The 27,367-nt window shown below is 39.1% G+C and overlaps 1 protein-coding gene across 1 annotated transcript in view; it reads left to right on the top strand.

The window, feature by feature from the left end:
• The window catches only part of SYTL4 (synaptotagmin like 4), a 63,256-nt gene that overhangs the window by 7,373 nt on the left and 28,516 nt on the right, over positions 1 to 27,367 (top strand). The window contains exons 2-5 of the mRNA XM_052663369.1: positions 22,240 to 22,411; positions 22,655 to 22,870; positions 23,002 to 23,111; positions 23,358 to 23,460. Coding sequence (XP_052519329.1) covers positions 22,302 to 22,411; positions 22,655 to 22,870; positions 23,002 to 23,111; positions 23,358 to 23,460 — 539 coding nt within the window. The 5' untranslated portion in view covers positions 22,240 to 22,301. The remainder of the gene's footprint in view (positions 1 to 22,239; positions 22,412 to 22,654; positions 22,871 to 23,001; positions 23,112 to 23,357; positions 23,461 to 27,367) is intronic.

Consider the following 27,367-nt stretch of genomic DNA (forward strand, 5'->3'; position numbering starts at 1 on the left):
CAAAGTGACTCAGTTATACACATATCTACTTCTTTTAAGATTCTTTTCCCATTGAGGTCATTACAGAGTATTGAGTAGAGTTCCCTATGCTATACTATACAGTAGGTCCTTATTAGATCAAAACTGCCTTGCATTTGCTAGCGAAGTGTGAGAGTACTTCTTACATCTTCCCTTTTAAAATTGAGTATTGTCTTTAAAATTTTGCTTAATTGATAAAGTGAAAGTGAAGTCACTCAGTTGTGTCCGGCTCTGTGCGACCCCATGGACTGTAGCCCACCAGGCTCCTCCGTCCATGGGATTCTCCAGGCAAGAATACTGGAGTGGGTTGCCGTTTCCTTCTCCAGAGGATCTTCCCGACCCAGGGATCAAACCCAGGTCTCCTGCATTGCAGGCAGACGCTTTAACCTCTAAAAAATCTTTATTACCAGTAAGTAAGAGCGAAACTTTTTTACATCTATTGGTCATTTGACCTTCTTCAAGAATTCATGCTCTTTATTTATTGTACACCTCTCTCTTCGTACTTTGAGTAGATCTTTCTTTCCATGCTTAAAACCTTTAGCTACCTTTCTCTCTCTCCTCCCTTATCTCTGGCACACTGAAATATACTTTACCCAGTTTTTCTGGCCATTCCCTCTTGATCTGCTTTGAACTTCTTTCTTACCTGCTTTGGAAATGTTGGTGTGCTTAGGGATCTGACTACATTTTTATTACTTGACCCAATAAAAGATAACATATAAGTAATCCATTCTCCTCTCCATATCCTATTTCTCACAGGTAACAATATTAAATTTGTATCCCCTTTCAGACATTTTCCCTGCCCATATGAAATATTTCCCTCCTTCCTTCCATTCATCTATTCATCCATCCTGTCTGCAGTTATATGTTACAAAATACAAACGGAATTATCATATGTATGTTCTGGAATGTAGTTTTTACTTAACACTTGTGGCATGCTTTCAGTGTTAGTATATGTAAAACTATCTCGCTCTCTTTTCTTGGCTGCACTGTGTGTCATGTGGGTTCTTAGTCCCTTGACCAGGGATGGAACCCTTGTCCCCTGCAGTAGAAGCATGGAATCTTAACCACTGGGCCATCAGGGAAGTCCCTTACCTCTTTCTTTTTAACAATGACATTGCATTCCATAATATGTATGTGCCATAGTTTATTTAATCAGTTTTGTATTGATGTTTAAATTGTATATTTTTTTTTTGCTGGTTTAAACACTGAACATTCTTATGATATATATTTGTGCATCTACTTGACTATCAGGAGGATAAGTTTTTCAAGATGGAATGGCTCCATTAAAAAATAGTCAATGTTGCTAAAGATTCAGAGATGTCTACAATAATAAAAACTGACTACTATCCATTGGATTTAGGAGGTTGTTGGTGACCTTAGACCAATTTCAGGGGAGTAGGGGGGGAATGCTAGACTTTGACGGGTTAGGAAATATTTAGGGTATGAGGAAGTGGAAGCAGTGGATATGGACAATTCCTTAGACAAATTTGTCTCTGAAGAGCAAAGAAAGGGTGGTAGTAGGGGAAAAATTGAAATCCAGAGACGTTTTTTCTTTTCTTTTTTTTTTTTTTTAAATTTAGGAAGACTTAGATGTCTTTAAAGGCTGATGGAAAGAGATAATTGATAGAGCAAAATCCTTACCAAATAAAGTCCTTATTCCAGATGGGAGAGGATCCCAGAATGGAGTGGAGAGATTACCCTTAAACAAGAGGAAGGACATTACAGTTTTGAAGGAAAAAAAAGTGAATAAATATAGGTAACGATAAGTTTATAGATTTGGTGGCAGGAGCTTGTCTGATGGTGTTTATATTTCCCTATGATGGAAGAGGAAAGGTAATCCTCTTAGAGCAAGGGGTTGAAGTGGAGCAGGGTTAGGGATGGAGTATTGAGGTGCTTGTGGAAAGTTTGAAATACTGTGATGGACAGGAGAGCAAGCTAGGACCACAGAAGCATAGCTGGAGTGTCAGGCAGTGTTGAAGTGAGCTTGGCAACCAAGAATTCATATTGGTCATAATCCACCACATTGTGATTTTTTTTTTTCTCCAGCAGATCTCAGTAGTCCCAGTGCAGCATAAAGCACAACAGTTGGGCTCTTCCAAGGTTACGTTTTTATTAGATAGTTGCAATGAAATGGGTTATTGAGGATGATGACAAGAGTGCAGTTGAAACAATAGAATCCAAACTGTCTAGGAAAAGAAGTGAAGACAGGAAGGAGCTGACAGAGCGGAAGTGAAAGGTCTATGAGGACTACCTCCCCGCCATGAGGTCTGAGAACTGGTGTAGGGCTGGGAGAGGTCATTGAATGAACAGGCCAGAAGGACAGGCAGCTGTAGCTATAGTGGGGTATTTGACTTAATGATGTCAAATGTAGTGAAGTCCTGGGTGATAAACTTTTGGGTGTGGCTAAGTATGATCTATGGTATTTTTAATGCCAGCTCAGTCATTCAACAAGCATTTATTGTGTGCATATTATGTACCAGACAGCACTCTTGGCGCTGAAGGGCACAGAAATGAACAAAACAAAGCCCCCTCTCTCATATAGTTAATTGTCTAGTGAGGGAGATTATTCATTTTTCTAAAGTGAAAGGGCACCTCATTGATATGCTGATTACTGATTGTGTAGTTCTGTTTAGAAATAGTAGTAATACCAAGGTCAAATGTTTATGTATGTGGGGCTAGGAAAGTCCACCTAGACATAGTGCCTTGCTTTATTGTAAATTACGTTAACTGAATAATGAAAATTAATTTATCTTCCCCCCTTGGAACTTTTAAAGGTACTTCATATGCTGTGTCACAATTGAAGATAAAACAAATATATGCACATGAAATTTGAATATTTAGCAGTTTTAAATTTTTTATACTTTTCTTAGCATTTTAAATTTTTTATACTTTTTTTAGTAGTTTTTATAGTATTTTTTACTATAACCATATGCTTTAGAAAATATATGAGCAAATTGAAGTTTTGACATCTTACTATGAAATTTGAGAAATCAAATCAGCATTCTTGCCCAGATAGAAAGTCACCATATGTCTCTGCAGGGAAGTAGCTGACAAGCATAAATATTAAGCAAATGTTAGTAATTAGAAATGATCAGTTTAAAAGATATTTATAAACTGTCCCAGACTGCATTTCAAGTGACTCATAAAGATACATAGTGAACTATACATGACAACTATTTTTAGTAGTTTTTATAGTATTTTAAGCAATATTAGGATATTGTTTCTAGCTATTGACCAGATGTTGATAATACATGTACTAATCTTGTTCTAGGGATTTCATGTAATGTGTAATTATGATAAAGCAGTTTAGGAGGCAAAGAGAGCCTGTACGTTAATATTGTATCTTTATTTTATAGTCTCCAATTTATACCTACTCTTCCACTTACATATGCTCATAGATACATTTATTAATGTTATATCTAAAGGAAATTAGCATTTATTTTATGTCTTATAGTCCTTAAATAACACTTTAAGATTATCTGCCACATATACAGTTCAATTCAAGTTCGACTACAGGTTATTTCATTGTGTTTAAAGTTTCTGTGGCCATAGCTAGATCACAGCATCCCTAAAATTAAACAAGAAACCAAATGCATGAAATCACAGCTGCATGTGAACATGGGTTGGATTAGTCATGAGCCATCATGATTTCTCATTTAAGGGGACTGTGTGGGTGATTTTTAGATGATGTGTCCTGCACGAAAGAATTAGATGCTAGCTAGAGTTCAGTTTAGAAATCCCCACCATCTGTGACCCAGGCATGAGAAGAGGGTCTTCCCTGAGGGGCACGCTGCTTTATCAAAGCTGGTTGACTAAGGAAAGATAATGGAGTTTCACACGGCGATGGTGATAAGGCTTATTAAAAAATGACGTGTCGACTCTCACTAGACTTAAAAAGTGTTTTACGCGTATAAATGACCTGGGTTTTAAAGCATTCTATTCTTTTTCGTGTGTGCTCAGTCATGTCTGACTCTGTGTGACCCTTTGAACTATAGCCTGCCAGACTCCTCTGTCCGTGGAATTTTTCAAGCAAGATTACTATATATGTAGATTTGCTCCACTGGTGGGCTTGTGGGGGTCTGGAGATCCTAGCTGACCACTGGGAAGCCTCAGTTGCCCTTTTGTTTTGGAGCCTTGATTTTTACTCTATTTTGTCTCTGCTCTTGCTTTTTTTTCTTTTTGATACTGGTTTTTAAATTTCTGCTATCTTGTTCTATATATCTTTATATTCCCTGGTGGCTCAGATGGTAAAGCATCTGCCTGCAGTGCGGGAGACCAGGTTCAGTCTCTCAGTCGGGAAGATCTTCTGGAGAAGGAAATGGCACCCCACTCCAGTACTCTTGCCTGGAAAACTCCATGGACGAAGGAGTCTGGTAGGCTACAGTCCATGGCGTCATGAAGAGTCGGACACGACTGAGCGACTTCACTCACTTCACTATGTGTCTTTATGAGTCACTTGAAATGCAGTCTGGGACAGTGTGTAAATATGTTTTAAACTGATCATTTCTAATTACTAACATTTGCTTAATATTTATGCTTGTCAGCTGCTTCCCTGCAGAGACATATGGTGACTTTCTATCTGGGCAAGAATGCTGATTTGATTTCTCAAATTTCATAGTAAGATGTCAAAACTTCAATTTGCTCATATATTTTCTAAAGCATATGGTTAATAATAATAAAATTAAACAGCTATCAAAACTGAATGCTTATTCTAGACCAGGCACTATGCTGTGCCCTTTACTCATGAATATACTTGAATCCTCACAGCTTTAAGTGGCTCTTATTATTAATCACTTTTTGCAGATGGGGAAACAGATTCAGGGAGGTTGAATAACTGGCCCAAGATCACACAGCTAAAAAGTAGTGAAGCTATGATTTGAAGGCTCTAGATCCAGTCCTTGTAGGCACTTTTCTATGCCGTACTGCTCTTAATTAGAAACCTAGCAAATCAGAACTCCAGGTCCTAGTAGAAGAGGCTGTTCTGTGTTATAGAACATCCACAGGTCTGGCAGGTTTTATCTCAGTGTTAAATCTTCAGTATGGCCCCTTTCCGTCTCTTCTATCACTGCGCTCTCATTTGGGCTCTCATCATCTTCTCCCTGGGTTTATACTAGATCCTCCTCAGATCTGTATTCTGCAAAATTTTCAGAGTGATCTAATGAGTCCTTGCCTTCCCGAAAAGTCTTCAGTCATTCCCATTGTCCAAGGTTAATTATCCATGTCTCTGAGCATAGCATATCAAGCTCCTCCTGTGATCCCCATTTGCCTCTTCCACATCCTTCCTTACAATTTGCTATACAATATCACTGCACTTCTTGCCTGTACCACATTGCTTTGTGTCTCTATGCTTATGCTTTTGCTTTTGTAAATGCTGTGCCCTCTACCTGGTTAACCATCTGATAGATATTTACAACCATTTCATGTGCTACTGCTGTTTCATTCTACTTCTCTTTGTCCAAGCTGGAATAGATGCCCCAACTTGGCATTCTTATAATACCCTGTGTTTATATTTCTTTGATTACCATGTTCTGTTATGACTGTCTCTCTAAATATTTCCTTTGATAGACTGTGTGTTCTTTGTGGGCAGATACTCTGCATTGTTTTGTGAGCACGGCATTTAGCACATAGTTGGCCTTCCTAAATAGTCAGCAGTTCTGTAAACAGTGCAGAATACAGAGCTCCACGTCAGGGAAAGAAGTAGAATTTCGAAGGCCTGGAACCACACAGACATTCAGAGATAACTACCAGTACAGGAGAGGGAGATCTCACAGAATAATCTTTGGGGCCAGATACATTTACATCATTTAATCTAGGAGCCAGAAGGGACTTCAGGGGACGAGAGTGGGAGTCTGTATCCAAGAAAAGTTGGAAAAATCTGAGAAACCAGACTTAGCACCTTTGCAATTTGAATCTACCTTAAATTTGTCTGAGCAACCTTGACTAGATATAGAAGACAGACACATTTTAATAAACATTTAGATTTCTTTTCTTGGACAGACATCACCTTAAAATTGAAAGGGACGATTGATAAAATAGCCAACACAGTATCCTAATGTAAAACTTTTGTTGACTGTAAGCAATGTTGCATGTCACTCAGCTGTTACCAGCCAAGAGGATGTTGTCAGTTGGTGCCTTTGTGTATAGATGGCTGGATCCAAACAAGGGGATTTAGGGAAGCCCTGCATCCCTGGGAACTTTCTTTTCTACATGGAGACTTTTTTGGGGCGCAAGGGTGAGTTTGGCAGACTCACCACATAACATGTTTTGGTTTCATTTCTCTATGCTCTAAAATCCTCTCTCTCACACCTTTAGATTTGAAAATAATTAGTTCTTTTCCTCCAAAGTGGGCTGGATTTTGCTAGGTATGCTTCACTCATGTTTTGGAAACCCGCACACATAGATAGATTGGTCTGCTGCAGATATGGTAATTGCCTTCATCACAATTAGCTAATAGAGTCCACCGTGGAATGTACCTTATGGCAGCATGATCTCCATTCATTAAGCTGCTCTGCTTGCATCTGGGCAACTGCATTACAGTCATCAGAATGATTTATTCTTTCCTGATTAACATATAACTATATGTAAGCAGAATCATGGTAATACGTGGCAATTAGTAAGAATTGTTTCTCTTCACCCTCCTTTAAGTAAATTGTTTCCCAACTTTTTGATCACTCTCCATTACCAGCAAAATTTTTGATCACCTCTAGTATACTCAAGGGCTTCCCCGGTGTCTCAGTGGCAGAGAATCTGCCTGCCAAGGAGGAGACCCAAGTTCAATCCCTGGGTGGAGAAGATTCCCTGGAAAAAGAAATGGCAACCCACTCCAGTATTCCTGCCTGGGAAATCCGAAGGGCACAGGAGCCTGGTGGGCTACAGTCCATGGGGTCACAAGAGTTGGACATGACTTAGCAACTACACAACAGCAAGAAATACACATAAATTTATTTACAAACTATATATTTCTCACTGTCCCAATATTTTATAAGGCATTTACAAAAATAGAAGTAAAGAAGGGTATGAGATGAAACAAACCCTCTTTAAGATTAATTTTAATATTTATTAATAGTGTAACAACTGCTGCTCTCACTTTGAGAGCAGTGACACTGTGGTCCTTCATTTGAACAAAATCTTCGTTTATGGGATACAGCTACCTGAGGGTCTGATTCTAAGTTGTTTATCTTAATATTGGATTTTTTTAAAATTATTTTTTGTTGTGCTGGGTGTTTGTTGCCATGCAGGCTTTTTCTCTGATTGCATTAAGTGGGGCTGCTGTTTGTTGCAGTCCATGGCTTCTCATTGAGGTAGCTTCTCGTGCTGCAGAGCGCAGGCTCTAGGTCGCCCAGTCTTCAGTAGCTGCAGCGTGTGGGCTTAGTTGCTACACAGCATGGGATCAGGTGTCAAACCCGAGTCTCCTGCATTGGCAAGCAGATTCTTTACCACTGAGCCACCAGGGAGGCGCCTATACTTGAGTTTATGACTGTTGTAGCTGAGAAAGGATACCTCACAAAACATATAAATCTAAAAATTAAAAAGTGCCTTGTTGGATGCACTTACTAAATAACAGTATAAATATTAATTTCAGGAAACAGTTATGCAGACATTTTGTTGTTGTTCCATCTTCTCAGCTCCCAGTATGCTGTCTTTTTGTCTTTTTAACATACGGTTCAATACTCATGGAATATCTTCATTTGGAAGGGTTAGAAGATGAAATACATCTCTTAGGTAATAAGCAACTAATAATAGAAAAAATTTCCAATCTACTCTGTATTCTTTATAAAAGCCCCTTTGTTTAAAAAATATTTTACTGTTTGAATGCATTTAAAGTCTCCTACTGCCTTAGAGGTATTTTGGGAGTGTAAAGCTGCTGGTTACAAAATGTTTAGTTACATTTAATCTTAAAACTTTAAAAAGTACGTTTTTAAGTCATCATTTACATACAATAAGCTGTGCATAAAGTATACAATTTAATAAAATTTGACATCTCTGTATATCCATGAAACCATTACCAAAATCAAGAAAGTAATCATATCTATTACCTTCAGAAGTTTTCCTTTTGCTATTTTGTAATCCTTCCTTGGAGGAACGTGGTGAGCTACAGTCCATGGGGTCATAAGAGTTGGATACCGCTTAGTGACTAAATAAACCACATTAATCCTTCCTTCCTGTTCATCTCTGTGTTATATTCATTTTCTCACAACCACTGATCTGTTTTCTGTCACTATACATTATTTTTCATTTTCTACCAGTTTTATGTAAATGAAATAATGTACTACTGTGTGTTCTATTTTGTCTGATTTTTTTCAGTCAACATAATTAGTTTGATACTCGTCCATATTGCTGTCAGTAGTTCAGTCTGTTCTGTTGTTGACCAATGTTCCATTATATGGATATACCTCAAGTAAGAAAAATCCATTCACCTTTTCATGGGCATTTGGGTTGTTTCCAGTTTTTGGCTATTATGAATAATGCCGTTATTATCATTCACATGCATGTCTTTGCATGGACAGATGCTCTTGCTTTTCTTGGGTTAATACCTAGAAGTGGAAAGTCTGGGCCATATGGGAGATATATGTTTACCTTTTTGAGAAACTACTAACATGTTTTCCAGCATGGTTGTATCATTTTATTAATACATTTCCACTGCAGTGTGTGAGAGTTCCAGTTGCTTCAAATCTTGGCCAACATTTGTTACATTTTTAGTTTTAGTCATTCTAATGAGTGAGTAGTGGCATTTCGTTGTGATTTTAATTTGCGTCTCACTAAGAATTAATGATGTTGAACATCTTTTCAGATGCTTATTTGCGATTTATATGTCTTTGGTGATACATTTGCCTAAATTTTTGGTTCATTTAAAAAGTTTAGTTTTTTTTTGGTCTCAAAAATCTTTATTTAAGTAAAGATAAACGTTAACACACATAAAGCATTGATTTTTCTTGGCTCTTGTGTCCCAATCCTGTGTTTCTTTTTTTTGGTGGGGGTGATTAGCAAGAACTACTTTTTTTTTTTTAAATTGGAGCATAATTGCTTTACAGTGTTGTGTTTCTGCTGTACAACAGCATGAATCAGCTAAAAGTATGCATATATAGCCTCCCACTGGAGCCTCCCATCCCTCTAGGTCGTCACAGAGCACTGAGCTGAGCTCCCAGTGCTATACAGAAGCCTCACACTAGTTAGCTATTTTACGCAGGGTAGTGTATATATGTCAGTGCTACTCTCTCAATTTGTCCCACCCTCTCCTTACCCCACACCATGTCTGTTCTCTACATCTGCATCTCTATTCCTGCCCTGCAAATTGGTTCATCAGTACTGTTTTCTAGATTCCATATATATGCATTAATATGCGATATTTGCTTTACCCATTCTGCTAACTTCACTCTATATGGCAGATGATAAGTTCATCCATATCACTACAAATGACAAATTTCATTCCTTTTCATGGCTGAGTAATATTCTATTGTATATACATACCACTTCTTCTTTATCCATTCATCTGTTGCGGGACATCTAGGCTGCTTTTATGTCCTGGCTGTTATAAATAGCACTGCCATGAACACTGGGGTACATGTTTCTTTTTGAATTATGGTTTTCTCAGGGTGTATTCCCAGTAGTGGGATTGCTGGGTCATATGGTGGTTTTAATTTTAGTTTTTTAAGGAATCTCCATACTGTTATCCATAGTGGTTATATCAATTTACATTTCTACCAACAGTGCAAGAGGGTACCTTTTTCTCCACAGCCTCTCCAGCATTTACTGTTTGTAGATTTTTTAATGATGATGGCTGTTCTGACTGGTATGAGGTAATACCACATTGTAGAGTGTAGAGTTTTCAGAGTGCCTTACATGTTCTGGATACAAGCCATTATCAGATATACTGTTTACAAATATTTTCTTCCAGTAGTTATAGTTTTTTTTTTAAATTTTCTTATTAGCATTTTTCAAAGAGCACAGTTTTTAGTTTATGTTTTGGCAAGTTCTGGATCACATTTTTGGTATTATATCTAAGAAATCTCTGCATTTTTTTGCATATGTCTACCCAGTTTTCTCAGCACCATTTGTTGGAAAGACTGTCACTTCTCCACCGAATTCTCATGCATCTTTAAAAAAATAATTTTATTTTTGACTGTGCTGGGTCTTCATCGTTGCATGCAGGCTTTCTCTACTTGCGGTGAGTGAGGCCTACTCTGTGTTGCTGTGTGCAGGCTTCTCATTGTGGTAGCTGCTCTTGTTGTGGTGCACAAGCTCTAGGCGGGTGGGCTTTAGTAGTGGTGCTTTGCCTCAGTAGTTCTAGCACATGGGCCTAGTTATTCCACGGCATGTGGGATCTTCCTGGACTAGGGATTGAACCCATGTCCCTTGCATTGGTAGGCAAATTCTTAACCACTGGATTACCAAGGAAGCCCCTCCCTTACATCTTTATCAGAAATTAAGGGACTATAAACATAAGGATTTATTTCTAGACTCTGTTCTCTTCCAGTGTCTACCTGTATGCTACTAAAACACTCCCTTGATTACTGTAGATTTATAATAAGTCTTGAAAACAGATTGTGTAACTCTTCTAATTTGGTTCTGTATATGTCTTGAACATCACAATATGTTTTATAAATTGTTTTGCTTTAAGGAGTCAATTATATTTTTAAAGGAAACATAAATAAGAAAATAATATTTTTTACCTGCGTATTTTGGAGTGGCAACCAACTCCAGTATTCTTGCTTGGAAAATTCCATGGGCAGAGAAGCCTGGTGAGCTACAGTCCATGGGATCGCACAGAGTCGGACACAACTGAAGCGACTTAGCAGCAGCAGCAGCAGTGTTCTTCATTACTTTTTATAGATCCGTATTTCTATTATTTCTATCTGGTATTATTTTTCTTCTGCCTGAAGGACTTCCTTTAACATTTTTTATAGTTGCAGATCTGATGGTGATTAATTCTTTCAATTTTTACATTAAAAAAAAGTCTTTATTTCACCTCTGTTTCTGAATGACATTTCGCTGGGTTTAGAATTCTAGGTTGGCAGATAATTTCCTTTCAGCGTTTCAGAGATGTTCCACTGTCTTCTCGTTTGCATTGTTTCCAGTGGTAAATTTACTTTCATCATTATCTTTATTCTTCTGAGTATGGTATGTTGTTTCTCTCCTGCCTCCCACCTGCTGGCTGCTTTTAAGAATTTCTCATTATGTCTGGTTTTAAAAATTTTGACTATGCTGTCCCATATGGTGCAGTTTTCTTTCTGCTTCTTGTGAAATTCATTGAGCTTCTTGGATCTGTGAATTTGTATTGTTCATCAGATTTAGAAAAAACTTGGGCCAGTATTTTCTCAAATATTTTTTCGGTGCCCTCATTTCCTTTGATGACTCCAATGACATGCATATTAGGCAGCTGAAAGCTGTTACACTGCTCATTAATGCTCTGTTTTCTTGAGTTTTTTTCTGTTTCATTTGAATAGTTGCTATTGCTGTCAACTTCAATAATCTTTTCTATTACAATGTGTAATCTGCTATTAATCCAATTCTGTATATTTTTCATCTCAGACATTGCTTTTTTAAAATTAATTTATTTTAATTGGAGGCTAATTACTTTACAATATTTTGGTGGGTTTTGCCATATATCAACATGAAGACATTGTTTTTTTATCTCTAGGTTTGATTTGAGTCTTTTTTACAAAACCTTTCATGTTTTTATTTAGCTTTTTAACATATGGAATGCAGTTATAATAACTCTTTTAATGACTTTGCTAATTCTAACATTTGTGTCCATTCTTGGTCAGCTTTTGATTAATTTTTCCTCTCAGCATGGACTGTATTTTCTGCTTTTTTGCATGCCTATTTATTTTTTATTGGGTAGTAGATATAAATTTTACCTTGTTGGGTGCTGATATTTTTATATTAGTACAGATATGCTTGAGCTCTGTTCTTGGATGCACTTGAGTTACTTGAAACAGATTAATCCTTTCAGGCTCTTCTGTTTCGATTTGTCAGGCAGTGCACAATCTAGGACTAATTCTTGCCCATTATGGAGGCAAGACCCTTCCGAGTACTCTGCCCAGTACCCTGTGAATCATGAGGTTTTCCAGTTTGACTGGTGGAACAGGCACTGTTTCTGGTCATGTTTGAGTGACAGGCACTGTTCTTTTGAATCCTTTCAGCTAGGGTTCTTTCTCGGGCCTAGTGTAATTTCCTCACAGGCATGCCACATTGTTGATGTGCCCTTTGCTGAACATGTGAGGGAGGCCCTCTGTAGACCCTCTGCACTTCTCTCTGTGTGACTCTCTCAGGCACGCTGTCCTATGAACTCCAGCCAGACTCCCATCTCTGTCACCACAACTCAGGGAGTTCACCGGGCCCTGCCTGTATTTGTCCTCCCTGCACCATGGCCTGGACACTCTCTCAAGACAATGAGCCTGGAAAGCCAGAGGGCTCACCCTGTTTGCTTCCTGTCTCCCAGGGATCTCAGTCCCCCATTTCCTGATACTCAGTGTCTTCAAAATTACCATTGTTTCATGTATTTTGTTCATTTGGGGAGGTGGAGGGGGTCCAGGCAAGGTAAAAATCCATTCTTGGCCAGAAATAGAAGGCCACTGACATTTTATAATCCCCAATTTTCATGAGCAGTTATAATTTGTAGCTCCATTTCAGTTCTCATTTTTCAAAAAATGTATACATCTTCATGTTTCTTGACATAGCTAGATCAGTTCTAAATATTTGTTCAAAAGTATACAGAATGACGTGCAGCAATGCAAGTTTTCCATATCACTCATCAGTTTCTGTGTAAAACATACTATCATTTGCTTAATGATAGCAGTTTAATTCAGGGTTTCTTGGTTAAACTAATGTCCTTTGAAAGACACTGGTTCACTTTTTCATTTTCAGTGAGCTATAAACTTTGCTAAAATTGTCCATTGCCCTTGGCCCAAACAGCAAAATGCTTTTGTCGTATCATTTAAGTGGGACATGACTGATGATGGAATAGAATTTATATGCAAAACCCTCACATAATTATTACTCATAGGTTTAGAGGAATAATTTAATATTGGTTCAGTCTTTTTGCCCTTAAGCGTGGGTCAGTTTTTCTGGACTTCTCTGTCATCTCTAAAGTTGTCAGCATAGTTGCTCACTGAAAAAAAGGCCTGAAACTTTAAACTTAAATGCAGTTTAACTCACAATTCATCTGTATTCTTTAATAGAAAATCAATGTCACTTTGTAAGACCCAGTTACATCTTAAAGAACAAATGCACATATAAAAACTGACAAAAAAACAATAGCTAAACCTTAGAATTTAGCACTCTCTCTGTTCACATTACTTTGCTGCTGCTGCTAAGTTGCTTCAGTCGTGTCCAACTCTGTGTGACCCCATAGACGGCAGCCCACCAGCCTCCCCCATCGCTGAGATTCTCCAGGCAAGAACACTGCTGCGTATTTTAAAAACTCATGAATCTTTATAACAAACCCAAGACAGTAGATATCGTTTTCTTCCTTTTACCGGTGAAGAATTTGAGAGCTTCCCATGTGGTGCTAGTGGTAAAGAACCTGCCTGCCAGTGCAGGAGACATAAAAGACATGAGTTCGATCCCTGGGTTGGGAAGAATCCCTGGAGGAGGGCATGGCAACCCACTCCAGTATTCTTGCCTGGAGAATGCCATGGACAGAGGAGTCTGGAGGGCTACAGTGCATAGGTTCGCACAGAGTCGGACACGACTGAAGCGACTTAGCACACATGCACAGTTTTCTTCCTTTGACCAATGAAGAAATTGAAGCACTGAGAGGTTTAGTAGCTTGCCCAAGGTCACACAGATAGTCATTCATAAAGTTAGGATTCATATTCAGGCAGTTGGGGTCCAAAGGCCGTGTTTTGGGCCTGACACCAGACTGCCTCAGGAATATAAAAACACTTTGCTCTCAGCTCTAGTGCCACTCTTCAGTTTCTGTGAGTGTAACTTTAAGCATATAAATGCAAATAGATTTCTGGGTGAAGACATTCAGCAAAGTTTATTGATCTCATATTGTGCATCAGACACTGTGCCAAGTAAGCTCTTGTGGGTACTAAGTCCAGATACAGTGCCTACCTTCAAGAAGGCCACATCTGGTAGAAGTTTCTAGTTTGAGCATAAGTATTACCATCTTCCCATTTACATGTGCCATGTGCATTGCATGTTTGGGGGGGGTACCGATGTGCCCAACAAATTAAACACAAAAAAATCTGTTTTATTTGCTGGCCACTACATGGACATTATTTGATGTTTTTCTAATTCACATGTTTCCATTTTGGGAATACCACAAAGATTTTAAATCAAGCACTGTTCTTACAAGAAATTCTATGTCTTTGATGGTCTTTTTTTATATTTTGGTCATTGCCCAAGATCATATAACTAATAAAAATCTTTGCTCTATTTAGCTGGTCTTCAGAATTTAAGCGGAGAAGGCAATGGCACCCCACTCCAGTACTTTTGCCTGGAAAATCCCATGGGCAGAGGAGCCTGGTAGGCTGCAGTCCCTGGGTCACGAAGAGTCAGACACGACTGAGCGACTTTCCTTTCACTTTTCCCTTTCATGCATTGGAGAAGGAAATGGTAACCCACTCCAGTGTTCTTGCCTGGAGAATCCCAGGGGCGGGGGAGCATCTATGGGGTCACACAGAGTCGGACACGACTGAAGCGACAGCAGCAGCAGCAGCAGCAGAATTTAAGACAATTCAAGAGAGCTCCCCCACCACTTCTTGAAAACTAGCTCTTTTAGTGTTGGTATTAATGTTCTCTTAATCTACAGGAATAGGGTATAAAATAGATATATCTCTTTGGATAAATAATTCTACATATGTTCATTATACCAAGATTATTGTGTTGTTTAACTTGTTTACACACACACACACTAAGTTTTTATCTGCTGTGCTATCAGTAATTGAGAGATGTATATTAACCTCCCATTATAAAAAACTAATATATTTATTTTAATTGGAGGCTAATTACTTTACAATATTGTGGTTAACTTCCCATTTTGATGGTAGATTTCTCAGTTCCCTCTTGCTTCCTGGTAGCTCAGTGGTAAAGAATCTGCCTGCCAGTGCAGGAGACATGGGTTCAATCCCTGGATTTGGAAGATCCCCCAGAGAAAGAAATGGCAATCCACTCCAGTATTCTTGCTTGGAAAATCCCATGGACAGAGGAGCCTGGCAGGCTACAGTCCATGGGGTTGCAAAAAAGTCAGACATGACTTAATGACTAAACAACAACAGCAACTTGATTTGTAGGTATTTGCATTACAATATTTTCCTGAATTTTGATTAATAAGTATTTGCAACTTTATAACTCTATGCACCATCTTTCCTAAAATATCTTCTTGTGGGCAGGAAGCCCATAAGATGTTTCATCTGAGTCTTGACACCCCACAACTAATGTGGAACAAACTGTCCATCAGAGCTCGGGTTTGGACACTCATGTTATCTGAGCTGTGGTTCTTTTCAGTGGATAATCCTTACACTTTTGACTGGATAGTGTTAGTTGCTCAGTTGTGTTTGACTCTTTTTGACTCTGTGGACTGTAGCCGCCAGTATACCTGTAATTGAATTTCAGTGAAGGACTAAAGTTTTCTCGGGCTTTGGTCTCTCCATTAAATCCTAGTACTGTTTGTCAATTGGGAGAAAATGAAAGGTCACAGGTTTTCTGTGATGCAAATCTGTCTGGCTTTCTTATTTGTGCCTCAGTATTTTTTTGAATTCTATTTTTTAAAATGTGATATGCCATTTGCCATAAAAATATATCACTTAAGTCATTGCAAATGCCTTGTTTTCATTTATGAATTTCTAGGAAACATTCTGCCCTATGGTATGGGCATGGTGGTGGTGGTGAGGCAGGGAGCAGGTTTCGTCTTTAAGATGTTAATGATAGGTTTAGTACAATTATGAAATTATGATTTCTTCTTTGGCATAGAGACTTGCATTATAACTTAGTACACGATCATTTGGTGGGGCGGGCAGTAAATGTTCCAGTTAGATATAGAATTCTGCATATGTTCATTAAATTAGACCTATTTTGTTCAACTTGTCTTATATTTAGTAATTTTTTATCTGCTTATACTATTAGTAATTGAAAGAAGTATGTTATTCCCCCCTCCTTTTTTTTTACAAATTCTATTTTATTTCTTGACTACACCTATCAGTATAGTGCTAATTTACATAGATTACATCATATTTTCTTTTTAAATTGAAGTATAGTTAATATTCCTTGGAGAAGGAAATGGCAGCCCACTCCAGGCCTATTGCCTGGAAAATCCCATGGACAGAGGAGCCTGGTAGGCTACAGACCATGGGGTCGCAAACAGTCGGACACAACTGAGTGACTTCACTTCACTTCACTATAGTTAATATTAAAGGAAATGAACCCTAAATATTCATTGGAAGGACTGATGCTGAAACTGAAGCTTCAGTACTTTGGCTGCCTGATGCAAAGAGCCAACTCATTGGAAAAGACCCTGATGCTGGGAAAGACTGAAGACAAAAGGAGAAGGGGACGACAGGGTTAGATGGTTAGATAGCATCATTGACTCAATGGACATGAATTTGAACAAACTCTGGGAGATAATGCAGGAGAGAGAAGGCTGGCATGCTGCAGCCCAGGGGGTTGCACAGAGCTGGACACATCTCAGTGACTAAACAACAATAATAATAGTTAATATACTTTATTATATGTTACATATAGTTATTTGTAAGGTATACAATATAGTGATTTACAGTTATTAAAGGTTAGACCCCATTTAGAAGTGACAGTGATAGAGTTAGTTACTTGGTCATGTCTGACTGTTTGCAACCCCATAGACTGTAGCCCGCCAGGCTCCCCTGTCCATGGAATTCTCCAGGCAAGAATACTGGAGTGGGTAGCCATTCCCTTCTCAAGGGAATCTTTCTGACCCAAGGATTGAACCCAGGTCTCCTGTATTGCAGGCAGAAACTTTATCATCTGAGCCACCAGGGAAGCCCAGACTTCTTTTATAGTTATAAAATATTGGCTATATTCCCTGTGTTGTATCCTTTTGGCTATGTTCTATGATCTACCATTTTGATGGTAATTTTTCAGTTTCTCTCTCTAGTTGTACATAATCTTCTGTTATATATTTGGAGGGATTTTCTGAGTGCATGTTAATAAAACATACTTGATTTTTTTTTAACTCTACGTAGTTTATCTTTTATATAATGATTTTATTATTTTTAAATTTTGTTTTTTAGATATTAATATAACTGTCTCAACTTTATTTTGGTTTTCATTTACCTGGTATATCTTTTTTCCATCTTTTTACTTTCAGTCTTTCGTGATCTTTATGTTTTAGATGTGTCCCTTGTGAAATGGCACATACCTGGATTTTTAAATTTTATGTAGTCTGTTGCTGCTGCTGCTAAGTCACTTCAGTCGTGTCTGACTCTGCGACCCCATAGACAGCAGCCCTCCAGGCTCCCCCGTCCCTGGGATTCTCCAGGCAAGAACACTGGAGGGGGTTGCCATTTCCTTCTCCAATGCATGAAAGTGAAAAGTGAAAGTGAAGTCGCTCAGTCGTGTCCAACTCTTAGCGACCCCATGGACTGCAGCCCACCAGGCTCCTCCGTCCATGGGATTTTCCAGGCAGGAGTACTGGAGTGGGGTGCCATTGCCTTCTCTGATGTAGTCTGTTAACCTCTGTATTTTAAAGTATGAGTTTTACTTATACATTTAAAAATGTTAGTTGACATATTGGAGCTTTTTTTTTTTTTACCATCTTATGTTTTATTTTCTATTTATTTCATTTTTCTATGTTTTTTCTTCTTGCGTTTAACTTTTTTTTCCTTATTCTATTTTCCCATTACTGAATCTACAAGATCACATCTCAAGTGAGCTGGCTAGTAACAGGGTTAACATTGGAAATAGCAACCTATCATCGAAGGTGAGGTTGAGGATGGAATGCAGCTTTACCAAAAGTAGTCAGATTGGCAAGTGATAGGGCAGAGGAGGCAAGAAGCTGATGGAGGTCATGGCTTATATATTCTCCTTGGGGATGAGAATTAAGAGTATTTCCTCAAGACTACCTAAGAAAGGGCCTGTGAAAGAGGCTTGCTAAATCACTTCAGTCATGTCCAACTCTGTGCAACCCCATAGAGGGCAGCCCACCAGGCTCCCTCGTCCCTGGAATTCTCCAGGCAGGAACACTGGAGTGGGTTGCCATTTCCTTCTCCAGTGCATGAAAGTGAAAGGTGAAGGTGAAGTTGCTCAATCGTGTCCAACTCTTAGCGACCTCATGGGCTGCAGCCTACCAGGCTCCTCTGTCCATAGGATTTCCCAGTCAAGAATACTGGAGTGGGGAGTTTCCTAGGTGGCTCAGTGGTAAAGAACCTACCTGTCAATGCAGGAATACTGGATTGGTTGGGAAGATCAGGGGTTCTTCCTGACCTAGAGATCAAACCTGGGTCTCCTGCATTGCAGACGGATTCTTTACCATCTGAGCCACCAGGGAAGCCACCAACTGAACTAAAGGCAAGTAAAAAGACTTCTAGGTGACAGTGAGGGTACAGCTGAGGTTGTAGACCAGGAATTATTTAGGACCTGGGTATAGGAGCAGACAAGGCAGACTATATAGCCTTGGTACAGGTTTGGGAGTTTGATGGACAGTTGCTGCAGTGAGATGAAGGTGCATGGATATGGAAGATATTGGTGAGAGTGGTTCAAATGTTGCACTGTCGGGAGTCCAGGATGGATAGGGAAGGAAGATAGATCAATCGGAGGCAAGTAGACCAAGAGAAAGTGGAGGAAGGCTCAAGAGACTGTGGTCTTGGTAAAGCTGTAGATAGGTGTAGTGGGAGTAAGCTGTAATTCAAAAATAGGGATTCTTGAATTTAAGATTTCAGAGGGGGGCAGTCCTGGTTGGTCAACTCCATGAGTGAAAATTAAAGGGAAGATGTTCAGTATTAGCAGTTCCATTTTGTTATCGTGCTGTCTTTGATTCCTTAATGACACTCTTACTTCCTTGGCTTTTACTCCTAGCTGGTCTCATTATTGTGCCAGTGTGCTTGTCTCATCACAGAACTCTGCTGCCTCTCCATAAATATCAGTTTTCTAATAAATTTGGCTTTGCTTTCATTTCAGTGTGTCTGTGCCATCCTTAGTCTTTAATTGCCAGTCAGTTGGTGATACCTAGTTTATCCAGGAGCTGCTGATTTTTTTTGGCCAGTTCTTCAACCATAATCACACAATATGGGAATCCATTTCCACAGTGCTTTTGATTGCTGTGTTCAACATTTTATAATTGTTTTGGCCATGGTCCTGCCTGGCTAGAGCCAGTGGAACACTAGCTCTTGAATGCAATTGCCTGGGCTTGAATCCTAGCAACTTCAATTACTCTGTGTTTATTCTTGGGTGCGTTAACCTAACCTCTCCTGAGTCCTCATCTATAAAATGTGGATAACAATAGTACCTCATTCTTGGGGTTGTTGTGAGCATTAAATGAATGTATGTCAAGTACTTGTTGCCTGGCATGTAATAAATTCTCAGTGAATGGAACGATTGGGGTTGATGATGACAGTGATGGTGATCAACAGTAGTGGTGGCATATGCAACAACACACTGTGCCAAATACAGTGTTAGGTGCCAGGCCAGATACATAGAACGATACTGAAAAAGTCCTTGTTCTCATGGAGAGTATATATTCTCCTTGAGGGTGATAAGTAAGAATATTTCCTCAAGACTTCCTAAGAAAGGGCCTATAAAAGAGGCTTAGCATTTTATAGTTCAATAAAGACCAAGAAATAATGAAATCAAGAAAGTGTTGGTATTTCCAGAACCTGTGTAGCTTTGGTATATTGTTTGTGCTCAGTCGTGTCTGTTTGCGACCCCATGGACTGTAGCCCACCAGGCTCCTCTGTCTGTGGGATTCTCCAGGAAAGAATGCTGGAGTGGGTTGCCATTACTTTTTTTGTACTCTCTATTATTGTCTTGTTGGTAATTAGTTTTTAAAAGGGAAAGCACTTATGTAGTTTCAAGGGAGAACAGAGAAGGTTAGTATGATCCTCACTTTTGACTCTCAATATGACTACAACAAAACTTCTTGCCTTACTTCTATGACTGTTTCTTCTCTTACAGCCCCTGTCACTGTTACAGCTCTTACTAGCCAGGTGTTTAACTTTGACATGCACACTAGGCATCTTTGCCTTCACACTTCATTCTTTCCGTTCAATCAGTCACTCCATTTTGTCATTTCTACTTCTCAAACCTATTTGTGTTCTCTTGTCTTCCTGTTCTGGTTTAGGTCTGCCCTGAAGCAGATTCGGTGAGTACATGTATTCCAAATGTGTGTTCCAAACACTGATGGGATTTTTTGCACACATTATTCAATTTTCTTGACACCTTTGAGAAGTAGTTCATTTTGTAGTTGAAAAACCAGAGGATGACAGAGATACAGTGACTTTGCCCAGTTGGTTAAAAGCATAGTTAAATAAATTTCAGTTCAGTTCGGTCGCTCAGTCATGTCAGACTCTGCGACTCCATGAATTGCAGCACGCCAGGCCTCCCTGTCCATCACCAACTCCCGGAGTTCACTCAGATTCACGTCCATCGAGTCACTTAGGTTGTCTTTTTGTCCAGTAATCTGTCTTCTTTGAATGTTTTCTTTCTTGAAATTTAAAAGTAAGACTTATCTGTAAAAAAATCAGAGCTATATAAAATAAAAAGTAAAAGTTGCCCCCCTCAATTCTGCTTCTCAAGAGGAACCAATGATAATGGGTTTTGTTCTAGACTTTTTTCTTTGCATATACAAATGTGTAGATAGATACTTTAGCAAACAGATCATTCAAGTATAGTCCTAAAATGACTCTTATTTTTCACTCAAGATATATTTTCATTCAGATCTACCACATTTTAAAAATGGATGCATAGTATGCCATCATATGGAAATATTGTTTTGTTTAATGATTTCTCTGTTAAAGAACTTGTTTTTGCTCTTACAAATAATATTGCAATAACTTTCTTGTACATACACCATGCATACACATTTATGTGAATATTTCTATTAGCTAGATTCTTAGATGTGGTATTGCTTGCTTTTGGAGTATGCACATTTTACAATGTGTTATTGAATCTGAAGCTCCAATAATTTGGCCACCTGATGCAAAGAACTGACTCATCATAAAAGACCCTGATGCCAGGCTTCCCTATCCTTCACCAACTTCAGGAGTTTGTTATTGTACTTCAATTTGTCTTTTGAACCAGCCTTTCATACTATAGCTAGAGTGATCTTTGTAAAACAAATTTGAGTATGTGATTTCCCAATATCAAAAACAAAGCAACAGCAAAGGTGTTTGATGGATTTCTATTCTCTGTGTCATCAATTTAAAAATTCTTAATTTTTAAGAATATTTGAGAATTACATAATCAGGTTTCCAGCTATATCTCCTACTATTCTCCCCAACCAACAAACATATACTCTGTTCTATAAGGCAAAATCCACCTGTTCTATAAAACCTTCCGCATGTATATAGTTCTCTCTTTTCCCTCTCTAGGCAAGATAAAACTAATTACTCCCTTCTCTAAGTTCCCACAACAATTTATTATCCCTCTAAGAGTGATTAGTACACTGTACTCTGCATGTACCTTTCTCCTCTGTGATCTTCAGCACAGGAACTGTGCCTCACTCGTCTTTGTATCTGTAGCACTTTGTACAATTCCTGTCAGAGTAGATTCTCAACAAATCTGGGTGAAATAGGTGAAGATATTCTTGAGGTAGTGTTAGCAATAAGAACTTTGGGAGATAGAGTAGGTGATGGCCATTTCGAAGTGTAGCAAAAAGCTGACCGAATCCAGGACTCTGGTCAGGAAAGGTTTGGAAGGAAATAGGCTTCAACTGGCAGAGGTCCCTGTGTGGTTTTCTCCACTACAGAGATCAGCTGTCTGATTATTTGGCTGAATAGATTTGTGACTTGAGAACATTAAAAGTATTGAAAATTAGATAATTGAGGATCCACTTGGTAGAAGGAGAATTTGACTCAGCTGTTGTGTCCTCTTTCCAGACTAAGATGCTTACGTTGAAAGACCCAACTGTTTGCCAGAGTCATGCATAGATTTTTCCCCTTGCAAACTTCGTCTCTTCCTTTTCAGGAGGAGTCACCTGGAGGTATAGGAATGGCGCATTGGCCATACGGCTCTGTGTGTCTGTTTAGCTGCTCCAGGGGAAGCAGGAAATTCTCTGTGCACAATTAGTTGTTATCTTTTTTTCAGGCAAATCTGGTGACCTGGTATATTTGAAGAAAGAAGAGTAGAAGGAAAAACTAGGACAAGTCATGTCGGAGATACTTGATCTCTCTTTTCTGTCTGAGGTGGAAAGGGATTTGATCCTCAGTGTTCTACAACGAGATGAGGAACTCAGAAAAGCAGATGAGAAAAGGATTAGGTAAGAGTCCCAGAAAAATCATGTTCCCAGGCCCTTAACCAATGATACCCGGACTATTCCTTATACTTCTCATCTGACTTTCAGAGGAACTTGTGTATGAGTTTTACAATTCCTCACTGGGTCAGGTTGGGCTCTGTTGCTTTCACAGAACTAAATAGTCTTACTGTCTCCACCTCTCGACCCATCTCTATCCAGCCCATGCAGCCTCCAAATCACTTGTGCTTCTCTTTTGGGTATTGGCAGGCGACTGAAGAACGAGTTACTGGAGATAAAAAGGAAAGGGGCCAAAAGGGGCAGCCAGCACTATAGCGATCGGACCTGCGCCCGGTGCCAGGAGAGCCTGGGCCGCTTGACTCCCAAGACCAACACTTGTTGGGGTTGTAATCATCTGGTGTGTCGGGACTGCCGCATTCAGGAAAGCAATGGTACCTGGAGGTGCAAGGTGTGCGCCAAGGAAATGTGAGTGTTACTTAGAGTTGAGAGAAGAAAGGGGGCCCCAGTTGTGGTTTCTCCCTTTGTCCTTTATTAGTTGAATGTCAAGGGCCATTTTCTTAAAAATCCATTTCTCGTTTTCTTTTATTCCTTCCCAGAGAGCTGAAGAAAGCAACTGGAGACTGGTTTTATGACCACAGAGTGAACCGCTTTGCTTACCACACCGGCAGTGAGATAATCAGGATGTCCCTGCGCCGCAAGCCTGCAGGTACCAGACCTGTTGGGATATGGCTCCCTGAGGCACCTGGCCTCAGTCGTAGACCCGCTGCTGTGGGATCATAGTGTATTTTTACAGGCGGTGTGTCTTCCTTCACTCCATGGGCTCAATCCATTTGTGGGCAACATAAAGACTGTGTTGCCATCCTTTCTGGAAACATACTGTGTTCCCCTTCCCCCACATCCCCCCCCCACCCACTATCATCACCCATATGCCATGCTTTTGTTTGTCTTGAAGTGAATAAAAGAGAGACAGTGGAACAGTCTCTCCTTCATCAGTCACAATTGGGTGATATCTGGCCAGGAAGAAAGATCATTCAGGAGCAACAGAAGGAGCCAAGGTAAGAACCAAGCAATCATTTAAAGAAAAGGCTATACACGCCTCTAATTGTTTTAGTTTTTAACTTCTATTTATAAAATAATAGATGTTCATTGTAGGAAAATTTGGAAAGTACAGAAAAGAGTAAACAAGGAAGGAAAAAAAATCCTAATCCTGTAACCTACATATAAACATTAACATTTTGGTATATTTACTTTTTTCTTTATAAGAACAATTTGAAGACAAATGCAAATAACACAAACTCATTATTAAACATTTAACCAGTGTAGAAAACAATAAAGAAAACAACAAATCACCCAAAACCTTACTACCCCAGTATTCATATTATATGAAGTTATTTCAGATATGTTTTTTGTATATGTATAGATAAAGGGATAGGTGGATGGATAGATCAAAAAACTTTTATAATATTAGATCATAATATATTAAAAGCTTTTGTTCATTTTACTTGAATTTAACAGAATAAACACTGAAATAAAATATAGGAATCACTAATCTTCAGATGAGTGTTTCTTTACTGTAAAGGATATTAGTCATGAATATCCCTCTAAACTTAAGAAAAAATATTATGGAAACCACCAAGCAGTTAGTCATTTTTGTGTAGTATCTTTCTGGTAACAGCCTTATCAAGCTATAATTCAGACCATGTAATTCACCCATTACTAGTGTACAATGAAGTAGATTTTACAGAATTGTGCAACCACCACCTTGATTGATTTTAGAACTTTTTATTACCTTAAAAAGAAACCCTTGTATGCTTTAGCTATCACTGCCCGCCCCCACCTCCATATCATTCCCCATCCCTAAACAGTCTCTGATTTACTTTTAATTTCTGTGTTAGACATTTTATTTAAATAGAATCATAAAATATGTGGTCCTTTGTGACTGTTTTGTCTTACTTAACATAATGTTTTCAAGGTTCATCCATGTTGAAGCATATATCAGTACTTTATTTCTTTTTATTGCCAAATAATATTCCATTATATGTAAATACTCCCATTTGTTTATCCATTCATCTGTTGATAGATGTTTGGGTTCTTTCCACTTTTTCGACCAATGCTATTATGAACATTTGTAATGAGTGGACATGTTAGTCCCTCAGTCGTGTCTGACTCTGTGACCCAATGGACTGTAGCCTGCCAGGCTCCTCTGTCCATAGAATTCTCCAGGCAAGAATACTGGAGCAGGTAGCCATTCCCTTCTCTAGGGGATCTTCCTGACCCAGGGATTGAATCTGGGTCTTCTGCATTGCAGGCAGATTCTTTACTATCTGAGCCACTATACTTTAATTTAAAAATAAATTTAAAATAATGAAGCAAAATACTTAGGGGAAAAAGGAATTGCTTTTTATATAATTCTTTTCTATAACCCAAGGGAGGGGTTACAAAGGGATAGAGATGATACCAAGGGAACATTTCATGCAAAGATGGGCACAATAAATGACAGAAATGGTATGGACCTAACAGAAGCAGAAGATATTAAGAAGAGGTGGCAAGAATACACAGAAGAACTATATAAAAAAGTTCAACCACGATGGTGTAATCATTCACCTAGAGCCAGACATCCTGGAATGCAAAGTCAAGTGGGCCTTAGGAAGCATCACTACGAACAAAGCTAGTGGAGGTGATGGAATTCCAGTTGAGCTATTTCAAATCCTAAAAGATGATGCCAGCAAATTTGGAAAGCTCAGCAGTGTCCCTAGGACTGGAAAAGGTCAGTTTTCATTCCAATCCCAAAGAAAGGCAATGCCAAAGAATGTTCCAACTACTGCACAATTATACTAGCAAAGTAATGCTCAAAATTCTCCAAGCTAGGCTTCAACAGTACGTGAACCAAGAACTTCCAGATGTTCAAGCTGGATTTAGAAAAGGCAGAGGAACCAGAGATGAAATTGGCAACATCCATTGGATCATGGAAAAAACAAGAGAGTTCCAGAAAATTATCTACTTCTGCTTTATTGGCTGTGCCAAAGCCTTTGACTGTGTGGATCACAACAAACTGTGGAAAATTCTTAAAGAAGTGGGAATACCAGAGCACCTTACCTGCCTTCTGACAAATCTGTATTCAGGTCAAGAAGCAAAAGTTAGAATTGGACATGGAGCAACAGACTGGCTCCAAATCAGGAAAGGATTATGTCAAATCTATATATTGTCACCCTGCTTATTTAACTTATATGCAGAGTGCATCATGTGAAATGCCGGGCTGGATGAAGCACAAGCTGGAATCAAGGTTGCCAAGAGAAATATCAATAACGTCAGATATGCAGATGACACCACCCTTATGGCAGAAATAGAAGAACTAAAGAGCCTCTTAATAAAAGTGAAAGAGGTGAATTTAAAAGCTGGCTTACAACTCAACATTCAGAAAACTAAGATCAGGGCATCTGGTCCCATTACTTCATGGCAAGTAGATGGGGAAACAGTGTAAACAGTGAGAGACTATTTTGGGGGGCTCGAAAATCACTGTAGATGGTGACTGTAGCCATGAAATTAAAAGATGCTTGCTCCTTGGAGGAAAAGGTATGACCAAGCTAGACAGCATATTAAAAAGCAGAGAGATAACTTTGCCAACAAAGGTCTGTCTAGTCAAAGCTATGGTTTTTCCAGTAGTCATGTGTGGATGTGAGAGTTGGACTATAAAGAAAGCTGAGCACCAAAGAATTGATGCTTTTGAACTGTGGTGTTGGAGAAGAATCTTGAGAGTCTCTTGGACTGCAAGGAGATCCAGCCAGTCCATCCTAAAGGAAATCAGTCCTGAATATTCACTGGGAGGACTGATGCTGAAGCTGAAACTCCAGTACTTTGGCCACCTGATGTGAAGAATGGACTCATTTGAAAAGCTCCTGATGCTGGGAAAGATTGAAGGCAGGAGGAGAAGGGGACACCAGAGGATGAGATGGTTGGATGGCATCACTGACTTGATGGACACAAATTTTTGAAAGCTCTAGGAGTTGGTGTTAGACAGGGAGTCCTGGAATGCTGCAGTCCATGGGGTCGCAAAGAGTTGGACACGACTGAGCAACTGAACTAAACTGAAGGGATGGGCAAAAGATAACTTGGGGATACTGGGTTTCAGTCTCCTGAAATTCTCATAAGTGTCTTCTTGTTTTTCAGTCTCAGTCATGTCCTACTCTTTGCAACCCCATGGACTGCAGCATACCAGGCTTCCCTGTCTGGCTCACTCAGTCTTAAGTGTCTGGTCTCAGTCTAGCTCTAGATGCATCCTCTAGTTCATACCAGTGCCCTGAGAGATGGCATCCTGCAAAAGGCTTGTCTGCCTTGGTTGGGGTGCCCCCTTGATATCTGGGGTATAAATCTTGAGGATTTTTGTCTTTATCTTACCCCAGGATTGCCTACTCACTCACTTAATCTGTACACATTGGAAGAAGTTTTGCCAAGCTAGATTTTCTTCTGTTTTATTAGCCTTCACTTTTCAAACTTCATGTCTTGAGGCTTTATTCCTTTCCTCATTTGGTTGCTGCTGGCGAAGTTTTGACTTTTTATTTGTGTTTTTTCCCCCCTAACTTTCCTTTATCCAAAGAGAAATGAGATTTTATCATGTTTTATATGACTGATGAAAAGCAATATAGAAATACATCAAATGAGTCCCCCGTAAGTTTACTTCTCCTGCCCCAGACAGTTCTTATTGTCATTAATGATTCTGGTGTATAGACTACCACACTGTCTCAATGTACAAATATGAGTTGGATTCTTAAAATTTTCTTTTTACAAAAGGATCATACTGTATACATTGTTGTTGTTCAGTCGCTAAGTTGTATCTGACTCTTTGTGACCCCATGGACTGCAGCATGCCAGGCTCCTCTGTCCTTCATTATCTCCCGGAGTTTGCTCAAATTCATGTCCATTGAGTTAGTGATGCTGTCTAACCATCTCATCCTCTGTCGTCCC

Source organism: Budorcas taxicolor, chromosome X, assembly GCF_023091745.1.
Source record: "Budorcas taxicolor isolate Tak-1 chromosome X, Takin1.1, whole genome shotgun sequence".
In the NCBI taxonomy this organism is placed as follows: Eukaryota; Metazoa; Chordata; class Mammalia; order Artiodactyla; family Bovidae; genus Budorcas; species Budorcas taxicolor.